The sequence below is a fragment of the Anser brachyrhynchus genome (assembly GCF_964034855.1).
Source record: "Anser brachyrhynchus genome assembly, chromosome: 20".
NCBI lineage: Eukaryota > Metazoa > Chordata > Aves > Anseriformes > Anatidae > Anser > Anser brachyrhynchus.
In genome coordinates, this window is record NC_137713.1 from 8,222,174 (window position 1) to 8,248,946 (window position 26,773).

Genomic DNA, 26,773 nt, shown 5'->3' on the forward strand with positions numbered 1-26,773 from the left:
AAGCTCTTTTTATTTAAAACAAAGGCAAGGGAGTCAAAGGATTAAAAGAAGATCTTTTAAACAGCTGTAAAACTAATGCAGCAAAACATACTGAGCTAAGCTTCAGAGAATTAAAATTCCAATGATATTCTGGTTTGCTCAGGTTGGTACCAAGCGTGTGGCTCATGAAGTTGGTACCAGTAACCCACACCATTCTTTTATTTTGTGCTTGGTGTGTTCACAGTATTTGCTGCTTCAGCTTATTTTCATTGTCAGATGGCTCTTACTGTGCTGCTAAAGCTAAAAGCTCCACTTGGTTCTGATATGAAAAGGAGGGGTACTGAAAGAAAACACCAGTGAGAGGAAGGATACCGTGAAAGAAAAAAGTGAAATAACCAGTAAGAGATGAAAAGGTTGGAGTGAAATAGTGGGAGGTTGGCATTTCAACATCTATATTTTATTTATATGACTTTTGAAATGGCTTTATATGTTTGCAATCAGTGTCATAGGGTGGTCTATTGGAGACAGTTATTGGAAAATTCACAGTCTAACTAGAGAACAAGTCTTTTATATGCTGCCTTAGATTATTTTTTTCTTATTGCCAGCTGTGTGGCGTTGGAGCCAATTTTAAAAATATACTGCCTTAATACAGCTTCTCCCAACAGCAGCATTGGAATAAGGCTGTTGTGAAACCCAGCAAATATAATTGTACTTGAAATGTAAACCAGTGTTTGAGTGATGCCAGGGTTAAAAAGTCAATGAACTATTCATCACCTTGCTTCACGTAAAATGCTAACCATGATCTTCATAGATTTATAGAATCATCTGGGTTGGAAAAGACTTTCAAGATCACCAGGCCCGACCATCACCCTGACCTACCAAGTCTTATCACTAAACCACGTCCCTTGGTTCCGTATCCACATGTCTCTTAAATACCTTTAGGCATGGGGACTTCCCCGGGCAGCCTGTTCTAATGCTTGACCACCCTCTCGGTGAAGAAATTCTTCCTAATATCCAATCTAAACCTCTCCTGGTGCAACTTGAAAATGTTTCCTCGTGCCCTATCCCTTGTCACCTAAGAAAGGAGACCAACACCCTCCTCAACTGCAATATCCTTTCAGGTGACTGTAGAGGGCGGAGGTCTCCCCTCAGCCTCCTCCTCTACAGATTAAACAACCCCATTTGCCTCAGCCACTCCTCCGAAGTCTTGTTTGCTTGTCCCTTCACCAGCTTCATTGCTCTCCTCTGCACACGCTCAAGCAACTCAATATCTCGTAGTGGAGGGCCCAAAAACTGAACACAGTTTTTAAGGGGCAGTCTCACCAGTGCCACGTACAAGGGGACAACCACTGCCCTAGTCCTGTAGGCCATGCTGTTCCTTCTGACGCAGGCCAGGAGGCCGTTGGCCTTGTCCACCTGAACACACAGCCGGCTCACCTTAAGCTGGCTCTCAACCAGCACCTCCAGGCCCTTTTCTGCTGGGCACCTTTCTGGTCACTCTTCCCCAGGTCAATACCACTGCATCGGGTTTTTATGACCTTACTTTAAACTCAAGAAGAGGTAAATTACAAATGTCTATATACTGCAACACGTTCTTCATTAGAGAAGAAAAATACTGTTAAACAGAACCAATGACAGATCCTTGGATTTGACTTTATACCATCCAGAGGGGACATAATATCTAACAAGTATGGATCACCATTCATGAAACCTGTCCAAGAGATTAATTTCTGCTGTTGCTGAAGAACAGAGTAAATGTGTAGGCTAAAATTAATCCTTAGTATTGCAGCAGATACGGAGAAAGTATTTATTCAGAAGTATAGTTCATTAATGATTTATGAAAGGGGTCCACAGAGACACCCAGTTAGAAGAGCAGTAAGAGAATGTCAAATGCAGGACAGACATACGTTAGTCTCTGTCTGTGCACTTTGCACACTGCCTTCCCACTGCTATCAGTAAGTCTGTGGAGCTTCAAACATTTCCACAGCACAACATTATCCAGACTGGGGGTGTGCAGCCCTATTTGTTTGCCTCAAGCAATGCGGTTAGAAAGTGGCTCCATCCATACTTCTGCCTGTGAGAGCAAAGAATTACCCAGGCAAGTTTAAGGAAATCAGGAACATGAGGTAATCAGCCACAAGTTACACAGAAGTCAGTTAGTTGGCAAGCCACAGGTTTAACTAGGAGTAGGGGCAACTTAGGAACAAAACAGCATGCTTGCAGCAAAAGCACTGTATTTTAACTCTTCCACACTGAGGATCTTACCACCATGCCTGGAAGTTTGGAAAGGCTTTTTGGATGACCTTTCCAAGAAGCGGAAGGGTAGGTAGAGAATCCGTGAGGTCTGTCAGTTCCACCAGACAAGTGTAGCCTTCTGTAGCTGTCCTCAGTCCCTTAGAGCAGTTTGTCTTCCCTTCTTGTTCATGCCAGCAGCCACATACACCAAACCGTTACTTTGTATGAAATGTGCACAAACTGGAAGCCTCTGAGTTTCTTTCCCTTTTTGTGTTTTCTTGTCCATACTGGAATATAGTGGCTGTTTTTTCCTGTAGCTTTTCTGGGATCACCTGCATTGACGTGGTCTGGGCAACTGTGGGTGGATCAGGACATACAACTGAGCCATCGTAAGCCATTAATGAACAGAATATTTTAAATATTAATTCACTCAAATAGGTACAGTCTCCACATTGTGGCATCCAAAGACCCCAGGATATGGCAAACATGAAGTAAGAAAACAGCCTGTTATTTACACGGGGGTTATTCAGGTGCAACATTATTTTGTCACTTGGCATTAAGTATTGATTATCCTGAAAGCTTAAATCACTATATTTGTGATGTACAGAAATGATTTTCAAAGTTCTACTGCTGTGTAGCGACAAACAAGTTTATACCTAAAGGTGAGCTCTACTGAAGTTCACACTCATCTATGACTGAAGTAGCCAGTACATTGTTGTTTTGGGCAGTTGACCTGTTTGGACAAAAAGTCAGTATGGAAATTTGATGGGGAACAGTCAGAAGAATTCTGCAGGATGCAAAAAGGAGAATTTTAAGACATTGGAAACATACATAGGAGGTTGATGGCTGTGGCTATCTTGAAGACTATTTAAGACATTTAAGTTCTTCAATTATAAAATAGAGTCTTTTCAAATTGCCTCTTACAAGCTGTTTTCTACACACGCAGAATATTATGAAGCCCAAAACTACTGCGATGATGAAAACAGTTACAGGCACTGCAATCCAGATGTGTGGCTTCCAGGGCAAAAATCCTACTTGTTTACAACCAAACTTTGGGAGTAGTGGCAAAGCTGAATGAAATACATTTGGACCTTACCAAAAAAATGTTGCTTTCCTTTCAAGTTCTGTATTTTGAAGGCCAGGCCTTTGGTCTCAGTTGTTCTCAGCAGTATTGTTCTAATGGACACAATAGACATGAGAAACCCTATGTTCCTATTTGTGTTACTGAACTGCCAAGTGACTCTGAGGAAGCCGTGTAGGCCAGCACATTCAAGAGTGCCCATCCATACTGAATTTTAGTAAGCTCTGCTAAAATTATGAAGGGAGTCGATGTGCAGACGCTTGAGGAAGCAACTTCTAGGAGGTATCCAGGCCCTTTTAAAATCAGATCTTGAAACTACTCAATTTCTCAACTTGCTTTGTACTTTGCTTTGGAGGTCACTTGCAAGTATTTCCTCTATCCCCTCTCCAAAAGTCTTCAGTGCTAAAATACTTCAGTGGTACAGCAAAGGTTCCTCAAAAGATCCATTTACTTTTTTGAGAAGTTGCCTTTCCTGAGATGCTAGAAAAACACTCTACCAGTAACTCACATAGCTGTAGTCAGCACTCCTCATGCACACACAGGCAGTATTGCACTTATGAGTAAAAGATACCATATGCTACTAGGCCAAGCAGCTCAGGGAGTTAATTCATGTGTAGGAAGCAGCCCAGTTGTGAGGTCAGGTGTATATTTGCATTGACCCAGCTTATGTTACTTACTTAGGACAAGATTCCCCCTTGAGTGACTGAGATTTACATAACTAGATATTTCATGAAGGTGCCCGCTTAGAATTTGCTGAGAATTCATCCTCAGAAAATCAGTCCTCTTCAAAAGCAGCATTATCTGGAATCCTCTTACCACTTCTTGTAATCACCAGGCTGAGGGAACTGGCTCCGTGCAAACAATGTACTGTTTTGGCCACTTGGAAAAGCTACAATGAATGAGAAAAGGGCCACCTGGGTGGCTGAAGAAGAAAGAAGCAATTACATGAGAAGTATTCGGTGTTTTGTTTTTTTTTTTTGGTTGTTTGTTTTCACTCTAGCAACATAGTGAGAGAGAGAGTACCTGCTCAATATCTGTAAATATTTCACGAAGAGAGAAAATTGACTATTTACCTAGACATGAGTTAACACAATCATCAGAGCAGGGCAACTGTTGTTGAAAGGTTGGACCATTCTAAGTGAAACAAACCTAAATATAAAGTACTTTCTTATCATCTGCTCTTTTAGCTCATTCCTCCCACCTCTCCCTGAATTGTAGGAGGAAATAATTTGACCTTGAATATAGGATAACCTTATGTTTAAGCTTTATTTATTCATTTATTTATTTATTTTTTCCTGACAGAGACAAAAAAACAAAACAAAACAGTACAGGAGAAACCTAATATTCAGGCTCACATTCTATTTGAGCATAATTTTAACTAAAAAGAATTTTGGCACAAGAATATACATGGATAAACTAGTGACTGAAAAATCTGGTCTGGAAATTGAAGAAGGTTTCTAACAGAGTATCTCAGTAAGAGACGGGAAAACACCTGGTTTCAGAGTGGCACTTAATTAATAACTTGATAAACTATGACTGATCCTTCCAGCAGCTCTCTTATGAAACCAGGGGGCTTATTTCTTTTTTATTAATGCAAGCATTTTTTATTTATGAAGGTATTTTCCACAGAGGTGCCAGTGAACCAGAACATCCACTTGAAAGTTCCTTGAACCTTGAGGAGCTTGGGTTCTGATTCATATTCTCCAACTGGAAATCGGAGGTTGTATTTATACGTATGCAGAAGAAGTAAAGCAATTTTATCAATTCATAGCAGAAGAAAGGTAATGCAAATTTTCTCCTGAGTCCCACTTCAGAGTCTGCTGTCTGAGGATGGGCACTAGAGTTTGGTTGCATAACCCTTAGACAGGAACACAAAAAAAGCCATATGTTTTGCTGAGTTCCATTGTCTCTGCCTTCCTTTGTAAGGAAACGGGAGCCTATTTCTCTACTAGTTTCATGAAATCTAACTGAATCCTGGTAACATGTCTCTGAGAATTCGCTCAGAGGGACTACTAGACAAGGACACACCCTCCATTGCTATGTTGCTGTTACATGAGTTCCAGACAAAAGCATTTATTGTGGTTTGGCAGCAACCATCTATTCCTAAAACCCTGGGACTGCATTGTTCTTTGCTTGTCAAAAGCTGATTTAGTACGAACAGGCACAGAGTGTAGGGTTCATCTTTTTAGGAAGGATCTTCAAGCTCACAGCCAGTAAGACAATTTGGAGGAGTCACACCAACGTTGACTGTGAAGACCAGGCCTTCAATGGAGCAAAAGATCAGCCCTGCAATGAATATTGAAGGATTTTTACTCTGACCCTAGGTTAAGTGGTAATACTCCAGAAACTGAGTAACCAACTGCCAGTCCCATAATAATAATTCTGAGTCATTAAATAAAGATATGTTTTAAGGAAAAAAAATATTGCTTAGGCCCCAAAATTGTTATGCTGCATTTGGAATCCTAATAATGGCAGAGGTTTGACTGGAGCTCCTAACGATACCTGGATCTTGCAATCTTATCTGTAGCTAAGATAATGAGCCTGGGTCCTACGCAAGGGTATTAGGAGGCCCTTCTTCTGCTCAGAATGGCGTATCTTTACTTTTAAAGCAGATCATTAAAAGTAATATCTAATGAAAGCTCCATCTGTTTTCCATTGAGCATACACATGGAAGCATTGGCTCCCCGCTCCCCAAGGTTGCATGTAGTTTTGCAGCATACAGTGCTGACACCTTCACAACATAACAAGCCATCCCAACCTTTGATGCAGTTCCTTTGCCCATGGAAGTTAAATATTTGGTATATCTGGATCTATTAAAATAAAGCTGAACTTCTGGACCTTAAATTTCTCCAGCAACTGGAGAGAGATGTAAGTCTTAGGTCACACAGACTTGCACGCATCTGAGTTTGCAAACCATAAAGGTTATTTTACAAAGCACTACCAACAAAAGCTAAAACTTGCACTCCATGCACCCTTCCCTACTCAGCTAAATGGGAATTTCCATGGCCTGTTAAGATACGGAGTCTATGACACAAAGCTGGGCCGTTCTGATTCCATCTGTTAATGCCCTTTAGACATTGCTGCAGTTTTCACTAACATGAGCTCACAGAGGCCAAATAGGTACACACACATTTTCTATTACTAAGTAATTTGTTTGCCATCCCCATAAAAACCTAGCAGTATTAGATAAACATTTTATCCTAAGTGCCATTGAAGACTAGTTTCCAGCAGAATTCTGTCTTAAGAATTCACCCAAGTGTAGGTTTTCTGTCTTCTTAGACAGGTCTTCCTCCCTTATTCTCTACAGATATGGCTACCTATACACAAGAGTTTTTTAGAAATTTCATAACTTCAAGACTTCCCATTCTGCGAGATGGGGTTGAAAATAATAAGAAGGGACAAGTGAGATAAACAACCGAACACACAGATAGAGAGCACATTCTTATAGCCAGGCTAACAGTCGAAGTTAAGTATGAAGGTGGAATCACACGACAATGAGATCATTAACAACACTTGTGTGGTGATCAAGAATGTTTGTGCACTTCTGTGCTGATGATATGAGTGTATGCTATGTGCCTGTGGTTGCTCTTTCTTATGTCATTTGTTGAAGTCTAATATTAAAAAAAAAAAAGTTGGACATTCATCCTCAATCATCTGCAGTTTCTGTTAGACTCCAGAGACTCCATCTGATATTCCCTTTTTCTTTTACACCCAGACATGGCTGGCCAATATCCACCATCTTTCCAGTTAACAAAGACTTGGAAGACTTTGTCACAAGTTGAGGGTCATCTGGCTTCCTTTTGTCAGCCCTGAAAGGGGACAGAAAACAGGAAAAATCCCTTCCAACCTCAATCTGCCAGGCACAGGGGAGGTTCCTGGGTGAGGGCTGGCCACCACGCACACCCTTGCAGCCCCCTGGGACAGGGTGAGGCTCGGAGGAGGCAGGGAACTGATGTGGAAGATGAGTTTAGCTGCATTCCACTCCAGTTATCTTTGGCTGCTGATATGTTTGGGGAACAGGGATGAGCAATGTTCAGAAATCACTCAGATCTGAAGAATTTGAAGGACGTCTCTGCACCCAGTGTCTGAGAGAGCTGCACGTGGTGTCTGAGCGTGGCTGCTCAGCACCGAAATGTGGGTAACTGCATAAAGCAGACACTGGTTCCAGCTGACAAGGTCTCACGAAGGAAAAGCTCCACAGCAAGAACACAGTCCCAGACCTGGGGGTTAAAATTTCCATTGCTGTCTTTCTTAGGACCCTCCAGATTCAACTCAGAATCAAAGGCTTAATCTGCCACCATCAAATATAATGAAGAAATCTGGCTACTTTGCAATGGAAGATGAGTGAGCCCTGATCTCCAGATCTTGTTCTCTTTCCATGTAATAGCTCCTCTTTAATCACAAGCAGATGCTACCTTTTATATTGGCACAACAAACATATCACATTCATGTCTGATCTACTTCTTGCCTTCGTCTGATCTATTTCTCCTACCTCTTGAATTATTGCCCTCCTTCTTTTTCATTTTTAAGTTAATTTACATTAAGCAAACTAACCTTGCAGAAGGTTAAAAAAACACAGTGAGAGAGACCTCCAGAACTGTCTGGCCTTGTTCTCAAGTTGAATGCAAGGGTTGTTCTCAAGTTGAACGCAAAAAATTGGATAGGTGCCTTTTTTCTTCACTCTTTGTGACTTTAATGTATCAAGGAGGTTTGAAAGAAGACACTGTGATTTTTTTAAAGCTTTTTTCTTAAATCCTACTCACCTTTTCTAACAGTAATGGAATCATTTTTTTCTATGGGGGAAGCAGAAGTTATATTTCCATTGTAAAAAATAACCAGGCAGTTTGAAGAGCTAGTAGGGTTATTAATTGGAAAGATAATGAGAAGGTTAATCAAAGTTATGCAAGTAAAATGAATAAAATCAAGATGGACTCTTCTCATCTCTGAGAAGGACTTGAAAGAAAGGTTTTGTGCTGAAACTCAAGGAAGCCTACAGTTTCGCAGATCAGGCCACAAGAAACCCCTGTTGAACCATATGAACCATATGACCGGATGTTACCAACATTTGAAAGATCAACATGGAAGAAACAGGGAAAGATTTCAGGCCTCTCATTTTGTATAAACAAGCTAAAATGGCTGTGATCTCCTCACTTTTTTCATGGTGTCCGTAACTTTTATATGACCCCTTTAGGCTGTGCAAAAGATCATTCTTCTATAGTCAGTGAAACTGCTGCTAACCTTCCCATTGCCATTCTCAGTTCTTCTATTATCTGGGAAGCTTGACCAGTTCCTCTAATTATTTATGATCCACAAGAACTTTCTCCTTGCTTAATATGACATATCATGACATAATGACATAAATGTACCATGTTGCACATTTTAATGACATAAAATGCTTAGCATACACTGTTGATAAGAATTTGCTCTTAACAGCTAAGGTATGAAGGAAACAAGTGAAGGCTGGCTACAAAGACTAGCTCCTGCCTCCTTTACTGGACTTGGCACAGCAGAGCATGTGCACAGTTTCGCTGTAGTTCTATGGAGAAGAAAAGAACTAATCAGCCTAAGGGATGTTCCTGGAATAAGAACAAACATGCATAAATTGAGCATGGAAATTAGCAGGTTTCTTCCTATCAAAACTAGGAGATTCTAGAGCAGTCTCCCAAGTAAAGTAGGTAACTGGGAGGATAGGAGACACATCAAGGAGGAAAGAGTACATTTTTTGAACAGCACAATCTGTTTATGAGAAGGATTGGGAACTTGGCTCCCTGCAGAAGCACAAGACTGGACTCAGCAACCCAAAAGGTCATTTTTGGTTCAATGTTTCCGTCCTTCCTTTCCAAACCAGGACTGGAGAGGTCTGATTCTAAATGAACAACGATCTATTCTTCGTCTGCACTCACCTGTGCAAACATGGAAGTTAAAATGTATGGCACCTCTTTTCCATGTCCAACAAGGACAAAAAAAATGTGATCTCATCTGGCCCGTAACAAGAATAAAGTAAAGATGCTTTAATGTGCATTCAGTGAAGCAAAAAATACCATATTTTAGAGAGGTTTACAAATAAAACATATCCTATACGACTGGTCACAAATAGAATAGGTAATACATAGCAGGTAATACCTAAGGACAAAATACTCAAAAAATACATTCTTACATTTTGTTTTTGTAAGAAAACAAGATTCACATTGATATTTGTTTACATCGGTCAGCCCCAAATAACTCTAGAACTTGTTCATAAATCCCAGTCAACTTTCACAGAGGGCATTGAAGATATTTAATTCCAGCAAATTTTGTGAAAATAGATGGCCAAATGAAGAAGACAAATTATTCATCCCTCATTGAAGAAATAGGCTAAACATGAACTCAATCCCCATTAAACACCAGAGAATTCTTGCCAAAATGCAATCCAAGATATAAATCCATAGGAAAAAAAGGTTTCAGTGTTTACAGAACTACTTGTATTGGATGAGACCACAGAGAGATAACATCAGTATGACAGAAACTAATCACCACTCAACAAACCTTTTGGAAACAAGTCAGCAAACACATCTGCTTCAACAGAACCAGAGCCTCATGTGACAGGAAGCTTATTAGAGACCCTGTCTCTCATTATTTTGTTTTTGCTTATAACTTTCCCAGCATGAATATTCAATATTGCAAAATAAAGTGGTTTCCTTCACAGACCATCCAGAATGGAGAAAGAAATTGGGCCAGACATTCCAGATCCTGAAGAAATTGATGCCTGTGGAGCTATGGATTTCTACCAGCAAAACATCTGGCACAAAGTAACATTAAACATGAATAACTTGCTTCTCTTTCCTCTTACCATTGGTGTGAGGCAAGAATGACTCCACTGAAGTTCGTTTGATGTATGAAGCCTGCAAAGAGGAGAAAAGAGAAGAAAGTCAGCCCTTTAAACCTAGCAAGACATCTTAGAGGAATGTAATTCAAAATATTTTATTTCCTCAATAGCATAAAATTGTGAACTGTTTTTCCTGGTTGCTACATGTGAAACAGTTGCCTTGTAATATAATAAAAGCAGCTTAGGAATTCCCATTTGATTCTCCTTCATGGCTTTGGTCATAGGTCAGGTAAATTCTGGGGATCTTCAACACCACTGATCTGAAAATCTGGCCTGGTGTGGAGCCAAGGCCCAGGAAGGGTAATGGGAGCCCCATGTGCTCAGCCTTTCTTAGCTTTTCTTTAAACACTTCCTAAAGTGAAAGGAGTTAATCTCGAACACCTCTAAATTAGATGGTGTGTATGGATCAGCCCTCAGTGTGCCTCTGCTACCTCAGTTATTAGAGCGAAAAGCACGTAGGCCTCTTCCTCACTGTGCCCAGTGGCTCGTCATTTGGAAGGCTGGGGCTGAGGACCTCTAAAGCCCAGGCACGTCCATCTGTTGTATGGCATCAGTCATACAACATGACAGCAGCTCCCATTTCCCCTTCTCACTCTTCAGCTCTGCAGGACTTTTCCTCACACACAAAGCAGGACTGGCAGTGGGGCCTGGCAGTACTGAGCAGTGGGATACCATTCACCCCCCCCGCCAGGGAGGTCTTGCATGGATGTATCCACACGGGGACCCTACAGGGGCAGAGAGGTTTTATACAGAAAAAAAACTCTCAGACAGCTACACTTTGCAGACACATCAGGCAGTATCTTCCCTCAATGTCTGGGTGACCACTCCTCCCTTCTCCATCACCTTGCGGGCAGATAAAAAGCCTTTCAGGGACACTTTAAGTCAGCCTTGCCATTTCAACCCCACAGATGCCAAAGTGATTTTTATACTCTTTCTGCTCAACTAATTGCCAAGCTCCAACAAAGGGACTTTAATGGGTTGCACCAGGCAATAAACCATCTTCTACTGGCACCAGAAACAGGAAAGTAAGAGGGGGAATGTAAAGCTGGAACAAGGCACAGACCCAGAGCAGGTCCAAATACTTGCAGGAACTGATTTATCCGAAGATTTGATACCAGATGTTCTATTCAGACAACTTTAACAGAGCTCCACAGAACATTAAACGCTTCTCATGTTTTCAGCATTCAAGCCACTCCATCTGGGCACTTCTGCCACAGGGCACAAACAAAACACTGTTTAATATTAATCAAAGAAGTGAGTCCTGCTCTGCAAGTCCAATATAAAAAGGGTAAGAGCAAACACATGCTAAGCTGTTCCTGGGAGTGCTGAACACAACAGAGGGGCTGTCTTGGATTACAGTATTTCTAACTTATGCCAGCCCAAAGTCTGGTTTTAGGAAGGATATATTACTGATACGTTACTGCAAACATTGTGCTAAACTGGAGCAGTCTGCATCTTTGATTAATAAATATACTGTTCATAGTATATCCAAAATTTCTGCTTCCTTGTTTACTTAGGGTTTCAATAGACTGTTGCACAACTACTATTCCACAGATAAATTGCAAGCTTTTACTTGGACATTTATTTGGATGTCACTTCTTCACAGATAATGTTAATTGTTGCCTTTTCCTCAGACTTCTGACCATTTTTAGCCTTGCAGTCTCCTTGTTCTCCTATTTGCCCCTTCTCTCTGGCCTCCCCAAATCCTACAGCCATTTGTGATAAGAACTGCAGCTCATTGCACCTTTCTGTGCAAAATCTTTTTCCGAATCATTTTAATTCTTAAAATCCAGGGCTACCTACATTTGTCAAGCTATATACAAGGCTGTCAAGAGTGAGCAGGGGCAGCTGAAGTCACTTCTCCCTTTACTTTCTCAGCTGCCAGTGCAACATCCCAGGCTCTTTTGGCTGATTGCTCTCTACAAGGGGGAAGGATTACAGGATACGGATCTGGCCCAATTTTCTCTCTCTGCCATGCCTCATTCCCTTCATAAAATCAATTTGCTTACTATTCTTGCCCAACCCCTATCTATTGCTACCTCCACCTCGTCCTGCTTGTGTCCTTTACTCCCTCAATCATCAATAAATCCAGCTCTTTTTTTTAGAAGTTGTGACCTTCTAGGTTGTCTCGTGTTTTTGTGACAGGCTGACAACTTTGCCAGTCTTCCTTCAGAAGTCCCTTCTATACTGGACTGTAGCCTCTTTCTATTTAGGTCACCATGGGCCCCACCAAGTGTAGCTTGACGATGGGATATGCAGAGATGCTTTTGTATCAATGACATTGAAATTGTATGTATTTACTCTGATTAGACACTGGATGGTGCTCTTTGCACTTTCATGCCAGCAAAAGCACTTTCAAAGTAAGTGAACGCCCTCTTCTCATGAGAATTGTAAAAATTCCCCAGGGTCAGATACAGTTATACATCTAAGCCTCTAAATCCTGTGGGAAGAGCATGTTTTGACTACATAAAATGTAGCTCAAGCTGCCGTGGAAGAAGCTCAGTTAGGTAAGGACAAATGCCAAATAAAATGTCACTGCCTATTACACACAAATCCACCAAGTAGCGGTTCTCACATTCCTCCTCAAATATTTTATTTGCTAATTGGTTCCTTATCAATGTTCCCCATAGCAACAAGAGAAATCTAAGTGGCACAAAGTGGGCTGAATGACATTATGTCTGCATGTAAATGTAACTTGGATTTTGCATGGAGGAGATGATCTGAAGGAGGTTAACAACATAATGTGAAACCTCCTTTGGTCTCAGAGGAGAAGAGAGCTCCTTAATGCTGCGTGAGTGGTGAGAGAGTAAGGCAGGAAATCATATCCCAGTGGCAAACATTTTTGAAAGAATCAAGCGGAGTTTTTGTAGAAAATGAGTCCATTTGATCTCTTTAAGTGTTAAGAAATATTCATTTTACAACAGATGTTTGTCTTCAGCTATTTTCAAAGGTCAGAAGCTTTTTAATATTTTTAAATGTGTAATGAATAAGTAAAGGGAAGAAATACATTTCATGGAGGAAAAAAAAAAAACAACTATAGGGAGATAGGAGATATAAGTTCTACTTTTTTCCCACTGTGCTGAACTTCTTTGTATCCCTGGGCAAATCATACTATCTCTCTGGGTCTTAGCTTCCCAACCTGTGAACCTGAGATAATTCCTTCTCTTCTGGCTGTACTAAAAGACTTTCTCCAGTGAAAGGTACCGTAAAAGTACAAAATATTTTGTGTGTCGGCATGTAAAGGACACAGCTCTGGAAAGGACACCCTACTAAAATGAAGAGACAAGTAGAGAAAACATTGTAACTCCAAGGAGAAATCAGGGAAAATAGGACATGAAAGGATTCATAATGGATGGCATTGATGAGAAACAGTTGGACTAGCTGGGTACACCCATTCACCTCCATGTGTGATTTCAGTTTGTACTGACAAGTATTTAGGTAAGTCTATCTCTGGGAATATGGACACAGGCAGAGCCACAGAAAGGGCTCAGGAATCACTGAAAAGTCTCACTTGGAAGGAGGCCTCAAGCTAGACTTTTGGAGCATCCAGAAATCCTATCTGGACCAAACTGTTCAGAACAGTGGATTTATTCAGCTGAAGGATTTGCAGGGATTTGGTAATTCAGTGAAACCTTATCACATCTCTTCAGCTGCAAAGTCCACTGCTTCTACGAAGACTGCTCAGACTTCTTGGATAACGTTCTAAATATCTCCAGTGACTGTTCTGAAAGAGATATAGGGAGAGTTAACAGTGGTTGGATTAATAAAACACTCCAAAGCAAGCACTGCTGTTGAAGTTTTAACACGGAAATCTTTTGGCCACACCATTTAATACAACACACATGGGACAACGAATTTTACGGTACTTGTAACATTCCCTCCTTCTCTTGGCAAGTGGGCAAGGCAATCATTAGAATTTATAGGATATCTGATCTGCTTGTGCCTTAGAGGGAGAAAATGGGATAAAAGGCCCAATCCTGAAGATCTGACAAGACTCACTGATGTTAATGAACTGGTCTTCTCAAGATCAGGAAGTTGAATGAATGAGATGTTAACATGGTCTGTTGTTTTGAAAAACACTGCTACATGTGATACTTGCCACACTGCCATTTTAATGTCCCCAATTCCAACAGATCTATCTTAAACAGCCTCAAAAAGCAGAACCCGCTATTGTTATTTTAGCTTTTTAATGAAAAGTGTAATCCCTTATAAAGGGAGACAAACAACAGAGTTCTCTCTGGGGTTCCATTACCCTTGTTGTCCCCGCTGCTGGATCATGTTGGGCTTTGTTGGGTGAGGTCCGATGAGCATGTGGTGACTGACATGGGCCTTGCTGGCGCCTTCTCTCTTTTGTTAGAAATTCCTGCTACAATAACAAGGCTGGCAAGAGGGACTATGAGTGTTCAGACTCCAACTACTGCAAAATGAGGTACAACATCTCCACTTAAATCACTGATGAAGGCTTAGGATAAACATGGCTAAGCACAGTCCTGCTCTTCTCCCTCTGCTCCACTCCAACAGTTCTCTCTAATGCAAGGGCAGAGCAAGCTACATAACACCAGCAGTTTAAACCACTATGGGAAGGTTTTCCAGTATTGCCTGAACTCCTTTGCATCCTTCTCTGTGTGTCTGTAGACAGAGGCAGGTGATTGTGTTAATACAGATGTGAGTCTGAATGGTTTATGGCATATGTTTAGATTTTTCAGTGAAGCAGCATGTAAGCGCAAAGTGGTGTTGTTTTTGTGCCTCCCTGCAATGACAATTCTAATGAAGTATTGCTGAGCAAAGTTACCCAAAAGACTACGCTCTTAATGTGTCATTTGTTACGCACACGTAATGAGTTTCTGATTCCTTGGTTATTTTGCAATAAGAAAAATTGGTTAGTTTCACCGTGCATCACAGTATTCAATGAGCTTGTCCCTTGGGAACCCAGAGAGCTTTCAACTCTTGATATAGACATCTTTCAAATGAGATCATTAATGTGCATATATCTAGATTTAGAGCCAGAGCAAGCACTTCAATTTTTGCCTGCCATATTTTCTTTTCTGGCTTCATTTGCTTCCCATATATTCAAAGAACTTTACCACATGGAATCCTTTAAACGATCGATAGGATAACATAATTTTTCAATTGCTCTTGAAAAGGTTTTTAACCACATAAACTATTCTAGGGTTTGCTAAGAAGTTACCATTGCAAATAATGTAATCGTTCCAGACTAAATTCCTTGCATTGCAGAATAGCTTTTGAAGCAAAAAGCATGACTGGTTTGGGATTTTTAACCAACCTCTTTATGGTAATACTTAGATGAATGTAAATTTTCTCCAAAAGCTTTGCATTAAAGAGAAAGAACCAAAGCCTACAAACACTCATGTCTGCAGGACTAATACCTAATGCTAATGACCCATCAATTGCAACACGAGGGAAATAAATGTTTAAACATTAGGAAACTCAGAGCACTTTTTTATTTAAGCTTTTTTATTTGCTTAAATAAAAAAGTAAGAAAACAACAACAAAAAAAACAGTTGACAAATTCTGGCAAACCTAGAAACATTTAAAGTACAAGCAATAACTTCTGGTTTCCCTCTTTTCTTTTCCTAGAAGGCCAAGTCTGTTACTTGCCTGTTGAATGAACCCAAAGCTTGCTGCTGGGAATGGCTGAGTGCTTCCCCAGAGATATGTGCAGCTTCTGTTCTCTCAGGCTTCACCTGCAATAAGAACACTTTTTTTTTTTTCTGGTCATATATTTACTTTCCCCATCCAAACCATATCGGGTCTTTATTGTTGCATTAATCTAAAGACAATGTCTTTTTGCCGTTTGTCCATTGAAGGAGACTGTTACCAAAATCTTCACTGTGTAACACCTACTTGTTGAGTCACCTGGGATACAAGCTGTTGCTCCAAAGTTAGTTCTCCCAGTTGCTCAGGCAGACAGTCCTCACTTCTGCAATTTTCTTCCACTGTGGAATGGCTGTGGAGTCTCGCTTGGCAAGCAGCTTCCCAAATCTACCTTGTTACTCAGCTTTCTTGGATGAATTGAATTAAACAGTGGGGGGTTTATGAGATGAACTACATTGGGGAGCAGGGCCTGTAATTCGCTGCATACTCCTACCATGCAGGGCACAATGGAATCGGACTAATTTGTGGCCAGCAGGCCAGCACAGCAATATAAATGCGAAACAGCACACTTCGCTGGAACTTTTTGATCTCCGTTTTGATTCTGTTCTACAAGCCAGCTTCTCATTTGCCACACATCAGCCCCTTTCCACTGAATTCACACCAGATGTAGACCTGGCCTTGCAAGTCAAGAACTTCAGTTTATCTTTTTAAAGTCTGTGCTTTTTGTAGAATCAGCTCAGTTACGGTACAAAACAATGGTATCTTGTACCATTTGAAAGCAAAGGAATTAGCTCTGTATTTTATTAGCTTCACTTCCCAGTAAAACAAAGCTGCTGTGATCATATTCCTCATTGGTCTGATCACAGTCCCAGTCCCCTGAACGTCCACATGGAGGGACTTGCTGTGACTTCTTCCTAAGCTCCGTACTTTGCTTCAAGTGGACATAAAACATATGTAATTGGGTCTTGTCCTGACACAGAGTTGGGACATAGCCAGGGTAACTCAATCAGACCTAGGATTTGGGGCTAGTTACACAGATGAAGGCAGCAATCATTACATTCTTCAAAGTATAATGAAAATACATGCTTCACTTAAGATTAAAGTGCTGCAATGAAAGAAAAAGGGAAAAAGCAAAGCCACAAAAAGAGAAAGATCTTTTTACATGCTCAAAAAGTATGAAAAGTTTTAATTTTGAACTTAAGTGTTCAAAAGGACTGAAGTCAGTCAACCACAAGACACAGATCTATCAGGAAAACAGATTTAATTAGCTCTTCTGCTTTTTATTTATTTATTAGGGGAAAAAAAAAATGCTGCTTCTCTCCTGGATGTGTTATGTAAATGGCTTCACTACGCCCTACCCAACCAAATAACCACAGTCCCCTTCAGTTTACTCTGGGTCTCCAGACAACCATGGACTGTACACACTTGCTGCCTGTCACTGGATGTTACTGTTTAAACAAAAGCTGTGAACTTATCTTTTGCAGTAAGCCTGCAAGATTAAATTTCAGGCAGAGTGCAAGGTGACAGCTCCTCCTGCAGCTTGCTCTAATGAGCACACACCTTTCTGTCTGCTGCTTGTGGTACTGACGCTGAAAACGCCTGTGCTAGACTTGTAGGCCAAATACATTTGATAAAAGTGCATGTAATTCTAGGAGCTTAATTATTGCTGGAGAAAATTATTCTGATGAACGAACAAGTCTCTGCCCACCTGCAGCTCTCTGGAACTAACTCATGTGTCATTGGTTCATTAACACTGCACTTGTCTAACATTTACAGCACGGAGATTGGGATTTGGGCCTTTTGGTCTCTGCTGGATCTGCCACTGCAACAGGCCTGTTTCCATGACTGCAAACTGCTGTTAAACTTCGCCTTGTGCTTTTCAGGTTTAGCTGAGTCATGTTGGAAAATCCTTTGAGGCCAAGACTCTAAGGACTACAAGTGATTAGCACTAAATAGTACATTTTGGGAGGCACAAAGGAAGTTACCCAATTGTCCCAGGTTTCAAGATATTGTGAATAGATACTCCATAAACCTTTGGATCTGTCAAGTCCAATTGCCATCCAGAAAAAGGAGGAACGATTAAGTAAGAACTATACCGATAAAGCTAGTACATTGGAGAACAGGAAGGGAAAAAAAAAAAAAAGTATGAGCTCCTGTAGGAGTTGTCTGTTCTTCTTCAAAATTCTGTATAAAACCCATTTAATATGTAAGCTCAAGAGTTTTGATGCAGATTTTGAAATGTTTTGATTCCAATAGTCAATATTTTGGTGGTAGAAGTGATGGAATGGATATGGCATTTATCCTTTCATAAGTGTTTCTAGGTAGACAGTTATCAAGCTTGATATTATCTTACTCTCTTTGCAGCACAGAGTGATGCTTAAGGGTGTGATCCTTGACCAATTGACATGAGCGGGAGTTTTGCCTAGACAAGAACAAGATGAAAGTAGCTGTTAATATGGGTGGTTGGGGGTACTTACTGTAACACACACAAGGATAGAGTTCCCAGACCTCAGTTCCCACAGTTAGGACTAGATTTTCAAAATGATTTATTGTGTTGAATGCTTATAATATCCAGCTACTTCTAAAAGAGCATAAGCAGGAGCCAAGAAATTTTTGAAATGGAGCTCAAGTGATAGAAACTCAGTCCTTTGAGCATTTTGTCACTAAGCCAGCAATTTTGTGACATTTGTCAATTCCAAGTTTTCCAATGAAAAGAAAAGCCTCACATCTCACACTGGAAACATGGATTAAGTAAGTAAGTCTTTACTTCGGGACCACTTTTTACAACAGCAAAGACTGAGAAGATTTAATTCAACTTGGGCAAAACGAGCAACCTAATCAAAATTGGCAAAAAGTAAAGGAATATTTTTAAAGACTCCTTTTCCATTTCATGTTTGCATTTAAGTGAATAAAAATGTAATATGAAATGCAGAATCCTGTCTTGCCATACCAAATAGTTTGATAGCAAGGCCTAAAGAAATGTGGCTAAAAGTAAGGGGTAGAAATGAAGCCCTGTGACCCCAGCTTAAAAATGACTGATTTTTTTATGTGCAATCCGTAAGACAACCAGAAAGATCTTGCTCTTGACAGGATTTGTTATAACACTATCCATTCCAATGTGTTTTTTTTTTTTTTTCCTGTGGATTTATATGCCCCTGAGGATGTACATGTCTTTCTGTATTGAAAAAGACTGGGTTTGAGACATATTTTCCCAGTTAGGTGGAAGGATTCACACTCTCCTCTGTCAACACAGACCAAGGCCTGACTTTCAGTGGGCAGGAACTCCCGTGACTGGACTCCTGACTCCATCTATCCAGACCACGCCTGCATCCCTCGCCGCATTAAACACCAAGAGTATTTCGTTGGTGTCACACCAACCCCACGAACAATAAAAGCTAACTACATTTTTATAGGAGCGGACCCAGGGATGTTCCCCGGCCTGGGCAGCCCCGGAGCCCTGCTCTGGGGGGCACCCGGGGCCAGCAGAACCCGGGCGGGCCCGGCCCTGCCCGCCCTGCCGGCCGTGAGGTGACAAAGCACCGCGGCATGGGGCCGGGCGGCGGCCGGCCGGGGGGAGGCCGCCCTGCCCCGGCCCTCACGGCCCCGGTGGCGGCGGCGGCGGCGGCCGGTCCCGTGGTGGCACCGTGGGCGCCTGCGCGGCGCTCCACCTCCTCCTCCTCCTCCTCCTCCTCCTCCTCCCGCCGGCGGCGGCCGCTGTCAGGATGAGGCGGAGGAGGCGGAGGCCCAGGCCGGCAGCTCCCGTCTCTCGCCGGGGCCCCCTGGCGTAGCGGTTCCCGCTCCGACGCCGCGGCTGGAGGCGGAGGAGGCCGCGGCGGCGCCGCCCGCCCGCCCGCCCGCCGGAGCCATGGCCCAGCCGGGCCCGAGCCCCCCGACGGACGGTAAAGGGGGACGCGGCCTCGCTGCGCCGGGCCGGGCCGGGCCGCCGCGGCCTGCCCAGCCCCGGGCTCGCCTGCGGAGCTCTGCCGGCCTGGGTGGCGGCGGCGGCGGCGGCGGCGGGGAGGTGGCGGCGGCCCGGGGCGGGGGCGTACAGCGCGGGGAGCCCCGCACCCGGGGGGGGAGGCGGCTGGGGGAGGCCCTGCGGGGACGGAGGGGGCCCGGCGGGGGGCTGGTGGCCTGTGGTGGGGCAGGGGCGGCTCCCGAGCGTGGTGGGGCCGGGGGAGGCCCGGCGGGGGGAGCCCCGGAGGGCTGGGGGGGGAGGTCTGCAGGTCCGTGGGGTTCTGCAGGGCAGGGCTTGAGGTGCTTGGGGTGCTGCCGGGCGGGGCCGGCTCGGTGCTTTGGGCACAGCAGGTGCGCTGGGGTTGACCTGGCCCTGTGCGTGCAGCCAAAAGGCGCCCCAGAAGGCTGAGGTCAGGATCCTGGCGGGGACAGTTAGCTCCTGTGCTGAAGGAGACAAAGGAAATGACAGCTCGCCTCCCGGGAGGAGCCCTCTCTACCTGTGTAGGAGCAAGATAAGCCGTCCTGAAGGTTTTTGTCATCAGAAGGTTATTTGTTTTGGGAAGGATTACAGGCAAGGAAATATTATTTTTTTTTCCCCCATGGATTAGGTTACAGAACTGCGTACGTATCAGAAGAGCTGTAATCAGTGCTTGGTTTGGGAGATGGGATTGAAGGGACAATCCCATCTGGGCATCCCAGAGTTGTATGGGATGTGTGGGAGAAGGGCAGGAGAGCAAGAAACTGGGATTGAAGCTGGTCCTGCTGTAGGAGGGCTGGGGGGAGATGTGCAGAACCTTGAAGGATAGGTGCTTACCCAGGCATGGCGCTATGCCAGAGCTCTCTTTTTTTCTTCTTTTTTTTTTTTTTAGAGAGCAGATGAGTTTCCCTGGGAAAGTACTCTGTTAGAAAAGGGCAATGATGTGTTCTTAATTATGCATATCTAGGGAATTGTGTGAGCTTTTTTTTTTTGGTGCCGTTACACAAGAAAGTGCTAATCTACGGGGATTTCAGTCTACCTTGTCAAAGTGTTAATGATGGAGGTGCTTGGATTTTTTGTATTTTTATTTTATTTTTCTCCATTAAGGTCAATGATTGCATGTTCGTCCTTTGAGAGCACTAGGGAGAAGGTGAATTTACTTGCTGTGTGATTGTAAGGTTGCTCTTGGTATGGGTTATTCGTGTGCTTTCTGGCAAATAACCATTGTTTATTGTTCTTTAGCCTTTTCTTGTGAGAGCTGCAGAACAGCTTGCAACAATTTTTCTTCTTGGCTCTTGCAGAGAATCTGGCTGCAGGTGTGCAGTGGAACTGAGCAAATGTTTGCTGCTTCTTGACCAGGAAAGGTAGTTGTATGTTAGTTGTGTATTACAAGTTACAAGTTGGATAGAATTTTGTTCTTGCTGTTGTTTAAAAAGACACAAAGGTGCGAGTAAAACTTAGTAATTTGATAGGTTGATGAAGTCTGTCTTGTAAGAGGTACGGGTTGCTGTCTTTCTCATGTCTTTTTGCTGTGGAAAGATGAGGGTGCTGTAAATAAGACCCATGGTTGAGAGGGAAGTGGCTGGAAGTTGGATGGATTCTGAAAGTTGTTGCTGTGTCCTCGCATTGAAGAATTGAGAGCTTCTAAAATGGTTCCTCTCCCCCATCCTTCTTTGGCAGTGATAGGCCCAGTTTTTGGTTTTGTTCTTTTCGTCCACTTTGATCACTATACTACTGTTCTCAAGCCTGATGGGCTTTTTTATATGTAACTTGCAAAAAGTGTGCCTTGAAACTTCTCTGTTGTGTTTTAATATGGGGAAAAAGTAGAAGTGGTTTATTCAGTGTTTTTGGCTGTCTGCACTGAATTTATTGCTTAAAGGAGCAGTGTAATTTCTGTTTTAAGATTACATGTGACAAAATAGCACTGGATTCGTATGGTGCTTCAAGAAAAAGTTACAGCTTTTGTATAATTACTTACATGGATTGTAAATACTGTGCGCGTTCTTTACCTGTGCAAGTTGCATTGGCTCCAATTTTTTTTGTTGAAAGCAAGTATAAAAGACTCTAGTTAAAAAAAATAATAATGAAACAACGTGAGAGGAATATTATATAGAATATATAGTCAATTCTAAAGCCCATACTGAAATGAAAATGGTACCAAAAGAGAGGTAGAATAACACAAAGAAAGAGGAGAAGAATGGATATTGGGTCCTACCCTGTTTTTGTACTTTGGCTTACTATAGAAGTTAATAACCCTCTAATTCTTTTGTATGGGGTAATAGAGTTTCCATATGATAACAATCGCAAAAGGCTAAGTGCAGAGTCCTCTGGCTGCTCATGTGGCTTCGTGCACTGTGCTGTTAACTCTTAGCTGATTGTGTCAACCTGTGGTGCAAGTAGCTGTGCGCTCATTGATCCTGGTCAAGGTGGCTTTTTGTGTTTTTTTTATTAACACGTGTCATCTAGATGGTATGACTGGAACAGTAATGCCTGATTTGTAAAAAAAAAAAATATTCATATTTTTCAAAGGTGGGCAGCTTCCTTGGGCTTAACTCAGATCTGGATGCTTGCCATCTCTGAAAATAAGGTTACCAAATAAAATGTTTTGACATAGCTTTTCCCTGTCAGATTGTTTGGGGTTTAATATCGCTCCTTCTTATATCTGGAAAATACTTCAATGAGGGAGCTGCTACTACATAAAGCACTAATTCTTCAAGACTTAATTTGCATATCCTTGTTGTTATTATTTGCAAATTATTGAATGCACTAGTGAACTTAAACCGTTGATACACTCAGCCTGGTAAATAGTAACCGCTGATATTCTGTGATAAAGGAAACTGTTAGTGGCATGGTCTACTGAACACTATAAGGAAAAAATCACCAGCCAGGTGATTGGAGTCACTTTTTCTCACTCCTGTGCTCAGGCCAGTAAAAATGCTGTCTCTTTTTTGTGGTCAGAGTCAGATGGCAGTTGTCAGCACAGAGAAGAAGGGCTCAGCTGTATGCAGGAGGCTGGAGGACATTGCCATGTTGGTTTTAGCACCACTGGCAGCACCATGGGCTGTGCTGCTGCCCCGTGCCAGTAACGTGGGATCCTCCCGACAGGAGCAGAGATCTTGCTGTCGCTGTACTTTTCACTTATCTCAGAGGTTGGCCGCTGCTAGTGGAGGGGTCTGGAATGTCACATAGAAAATGAACTTACAAAACTAAAGCCTTAGCCACTAATATGTTTCTAGTTATCTTCCTTATACATATCACTTTTAAAATGAAGTTGAAGTATCTAAGTATGCTATTACTCATCTCAAAAGCTAGGTGTGGCTGGTAAGGGACTGGTTTTGAGCACTGCAGTTTAGCTCTGTGTTGTTGATGTAACTGTCAAAAGTTACACTTTTCTCTTGGGTACTAGCTGCAGAATTGCCGGTACTTTCCAAGAGCCCCAAAATTCCTTCCCTTACTTTCATTTTGCTTGCTTTTAATTTAGCATGCTATTTAATAGTTATTAAACAAATATGTTCACTTTAAAAAAAATCAACACAAATGAACACATCTCTTTTTTCAGTTGTACGTTTTTCTGTGTTTATTCAGTGGACCCGTCTGGAATTTGGCTTCGGAAGTGAGGCAGACACCTCGAACATACACCTCTTAGAATTTCTGAGGAAGTTTTGATCAGCTCAGCAGGTCGGTTTGCTCTGGAGTGGAAATATGCACATTCGGGGTGTCTGCTTTCCATATGAAGCCAAGTCCCAAATCTCTTAATTTTGAGAAATGCTGTGACCCTGTTTGTTAAAATTAGCTGTTGACTTGCCTGAAGGCAGAGTGAATATACTTTATGACACGGACTGTCTGTCTCTCTCTTGCATTTTAAACACTGGAAAATATAACTTCTCTGCCCGGTTTTATTGCTTCTTGGCCAGTTCACCATCATCATTGACAAGATGGCCTTCCTAAATGTTTTCTTTCCTTTCTGGCCTGCTGCCTCAAGATGCTTAGCTGCTTTCCCATAGCCCTCTGTGGGTGGAGCAGATTCCCACTGCGGAACTAGTTTGTGTGCGCTCCCTTGAAAGTGATTGAGGAAGGAATTTTGTTTTAAAACTTTTAAGAAGCTAAAGCAAACAACGTCTCCCAGCGTGGGAGTGGACCAAATCCCATCGGCTTCATAATGGGTGATGGTTGAATGGCAGGCTTCCTGGGTTTTCACTCCAGGCACTTTATTAAAAAATTCTTGTAAGATGTGAAGTTTTCTGTATTATATATATCTATAGTATTCTGTTTAAATAAAAGTTTGTATTTAAAACAAAAAGCATGAGGTTATGGCTTTACTCTGACTGAAGTCTTCCAAGATAAGCACTGATAGCACTGATAAGCAGCACTTACTAAGCAGACATCCAAGCAGTACCTGACAACAAGGCTGGGATGGGAAAAAAAAACAAGACGACGACTAGCTGTAAATGCCATTCTGTGTGTGTTTAAGAGTAACATCTTTCATTCCAAAGGTCTAGTGCTTCTGAGTGGTTCGTAGTCGTTACTTGCAGAATTGTTTCCAGTACCTGCGCTAGCGGAGTCTGAGTTACTGGTACTAGTCTCTGCAAGTTATTCTATAAATAGGGTAAGCGTTGTGTAATTTTAGTCATGGTATAGTCAGTTAAACATGATGATGAATTATCTCTGGAAAAATGTAAATCATTTGACATCTTTATATAAATTGGCATAGGAGGAACACATGAGGAGTGTACCCTTAGGTAGGATTTCTGTATTTTTCAGAAAATACAGGGTTGCTTTTTAGTGCTTCGCTGAAATATACCTGGTGCTTGTGAAAAATGCTGGGTTGTTGTGTCTCTTTATTAATGGTGCGTATCGTACCTTCAGAATGCAGAACTGCAGCACATCCGTTAATATAATGATGTCTTTCATTTGCATAGTAGCTTGTAAGTACAAAATGAAGATGGATGGCCTGACTGATCTATTTTCTTTCTAACCCAGTGGCATTTCAGCCTGTGGCCTTCAGACCCCTGTCACTCAGGTGCTACTTCTGTGCTGCCTTCCACAGACCCCTTAAAAAATAGCTCTGTTGTGAGAAGGGTTTAAGTCTGTTTTTTTTATATATATATATATAAAAAGGAGGCCTGGGGAGTTCTAGGGAAAAAAAAAGGACTGAAAAAACACTGATTTCACCTGTCAGAACAGAGGAAACCTCCCTAGGTATCCTTAACACCAGAAGGGCCACTTGATGTCTGTCTCTGTAATTGCTTTCTTCTTAGCTTACAGTGTGCCCAAGTCAGTTATTGAGAAAACCTCACAAATTGCTGTGTTTTGTTTCGTTCCTGTTTTCCTTTTTTCCTACTCATGTCTGCTTCTTTTGGCCACGACTTCTGTTGGCAGCCAGCTGCCTTGCGGTGCCTCTTTTCTCCCTCCTGTCCTCATCCCGTGCTCATCTTCTCTGATCAAACCCTTCCACATACAACAAAGAGTAAAACGAAAGCTATCAAGTCACCCTTCACATCTGTTTCCGTCTCCCCTGGCAATTTCTGTTTCCACACAGCTAAGTGACTGGTTAATTCCTCTGAAACGTCGCCTTGCGTGACCTTTGGATGCTTCCCCTCCAAGGCCAAGCGGCTGTTCGACTGTCCTGGACAACCGCTGCTGCTCAGCTCATCCTCCGGTTTCCTCAGGGCTCCTTCCCAACCACCAGCACCTCCTCTTCCTTAAACACTGCTCTCCCTCTTGCAGGCCTTTTGCTGCCTCCCGTCTGTGGACGTCCCCTGTTTCTTGTTTCAGCTGCTCCAGCCTTTGCTTGCTCCGCTCTCTGGTTGGGACGTCCTCAGTATCCTTCCTCCATGCGTCCATTCTTCTGCTGGAGAAAATTGTACGAGTGCACTAACTTCATGAAAATTTTCTTCTCTTTTCTTTTCCAGACAGCGCTGCTTGCCAGCTATGCTGATTCTTAGCTTGTTTGCTGTTCTGTTGTTGTGGACCTTTTTTTTTTTAGTTTATTTTTAAGATCTCGTCTGCTTTTATTAAAAAGAGAAGGTCTTCTCTTGCTTTCCTCTTGGTACAGAGCAGGTACTCACCTGCTTTTCAACCCCCCTGCCTTATGCATCTCATGCTGATGCAGTGTTTTCTCCGAACCAGCTGCAGTGTTTGGCAGGCGTTGGACCTCAGCTACTCACCTATTTATCATGAGTTTGGCTGACATCTGATTCGTTAATACCTTGGTTTCTTTATTTGTAAACCAAAGCGGTTATATGCGTCACGGATTGCAGAAATTAATTGCTGGAGGTTAACTGCTGATCTCCTTTGGGAAGGTAGAGAAACACAAGAGCCCCAAACCTCACCTGCCAGGGCAGTTCTGAAGACATGGCTTGGGTAGGGAGCAGGGCAGGCAGCCCGCTGTGCGACTCCCCACGTCGTGCTGCGGGCTGCTAGAGCCCTGTGTTGCTTTGTGTCCCCACCATAACTGGAAAATAGATCTTAAGATCTTAAAACAAACAAAAAAAAGTCTACCAAGCCTGATTTAATAAAGAGGCGAGGCTCGTTGTGCCATGGTGCTTCACACCGAGGAAAGAAATTTAGGTGGGATTTTTTTTTGTATTTGTTTCTCCTTATGTTTTGTGGTTTCTGAAAATAACCTTTCTAGTAAAACTGTTATTTCATTTGTGCTCCATAGAAGCTATACATAGCAAAGAAAATCAGAATCAATAATTGAAAGAAAACAGAATCCTTTCTTTGGGATGCTCCTGAGGGTATGGCTTGTAGGTGAGAGGAAGCGATTAACTGAGGATCACACCAACCCAGCTTTGTTGATTGAGCAGTGTTGCCACGGCTTTTAAGAAAGTATCCCGAATAGACTGCATGATTTGTACTGCTGCTGTTGTTGATGCATGTTTTTAATTTACAGCCAGTTGCAACAAGGCTTGAAATGCTATTTAAATGGCAACAAAAGAGAAAAATATGCAAAATTGTAAAGAAAAAAGATCGCTCTTTCACCTTCTTAAATTTTTGTCTAAGTGCTTCCATGCAGAACTGTTTACCCACTGCACCCATGCCTTGGTAGGGGAACTTTGTG

The 26,773-nt window shown here is 42.3% G+C and overlaps 1 protein-coding gene across 3 annotated transcripts in view; it reads left to right on the forward strand.

Annotated features, from left to right (window-relative positions):
* The first annotated feature begins 19,314 nt into the window (after positions 1 to 19,314).
* RABEP1 (rabaptin, RAB GTPase binding effector protein 1) overlaps positions 19,315 to 26,773 on the forward strand; it is a 49,009-nt gene continuing 41,550 nt past the window's right edge. The window contains exons 1-2 of one of the 3 annotated variants that reach the window (XM_080562885.1): positions 19,316 to 19,675; positions 21,012 to 21,074. Coding sequence is in view for 1 of the 3 variants with exons in the window: in XM_080562884.1 (XP_080419010.1) it covers positions 19,642 to 19,675 (34 nt within the window). In the remaining 2 variants the exon portion in view is untranslated. Of the gene's footprint in view, positions 19,676 to 20,042; positions 20,305 to 21,011; positions 21,075 to 26,773 lie in introns of those variants that run through there. The other 2 variants (XM_080562884.1, XM_080562886.1) reach the window with 2 other exon arrangements.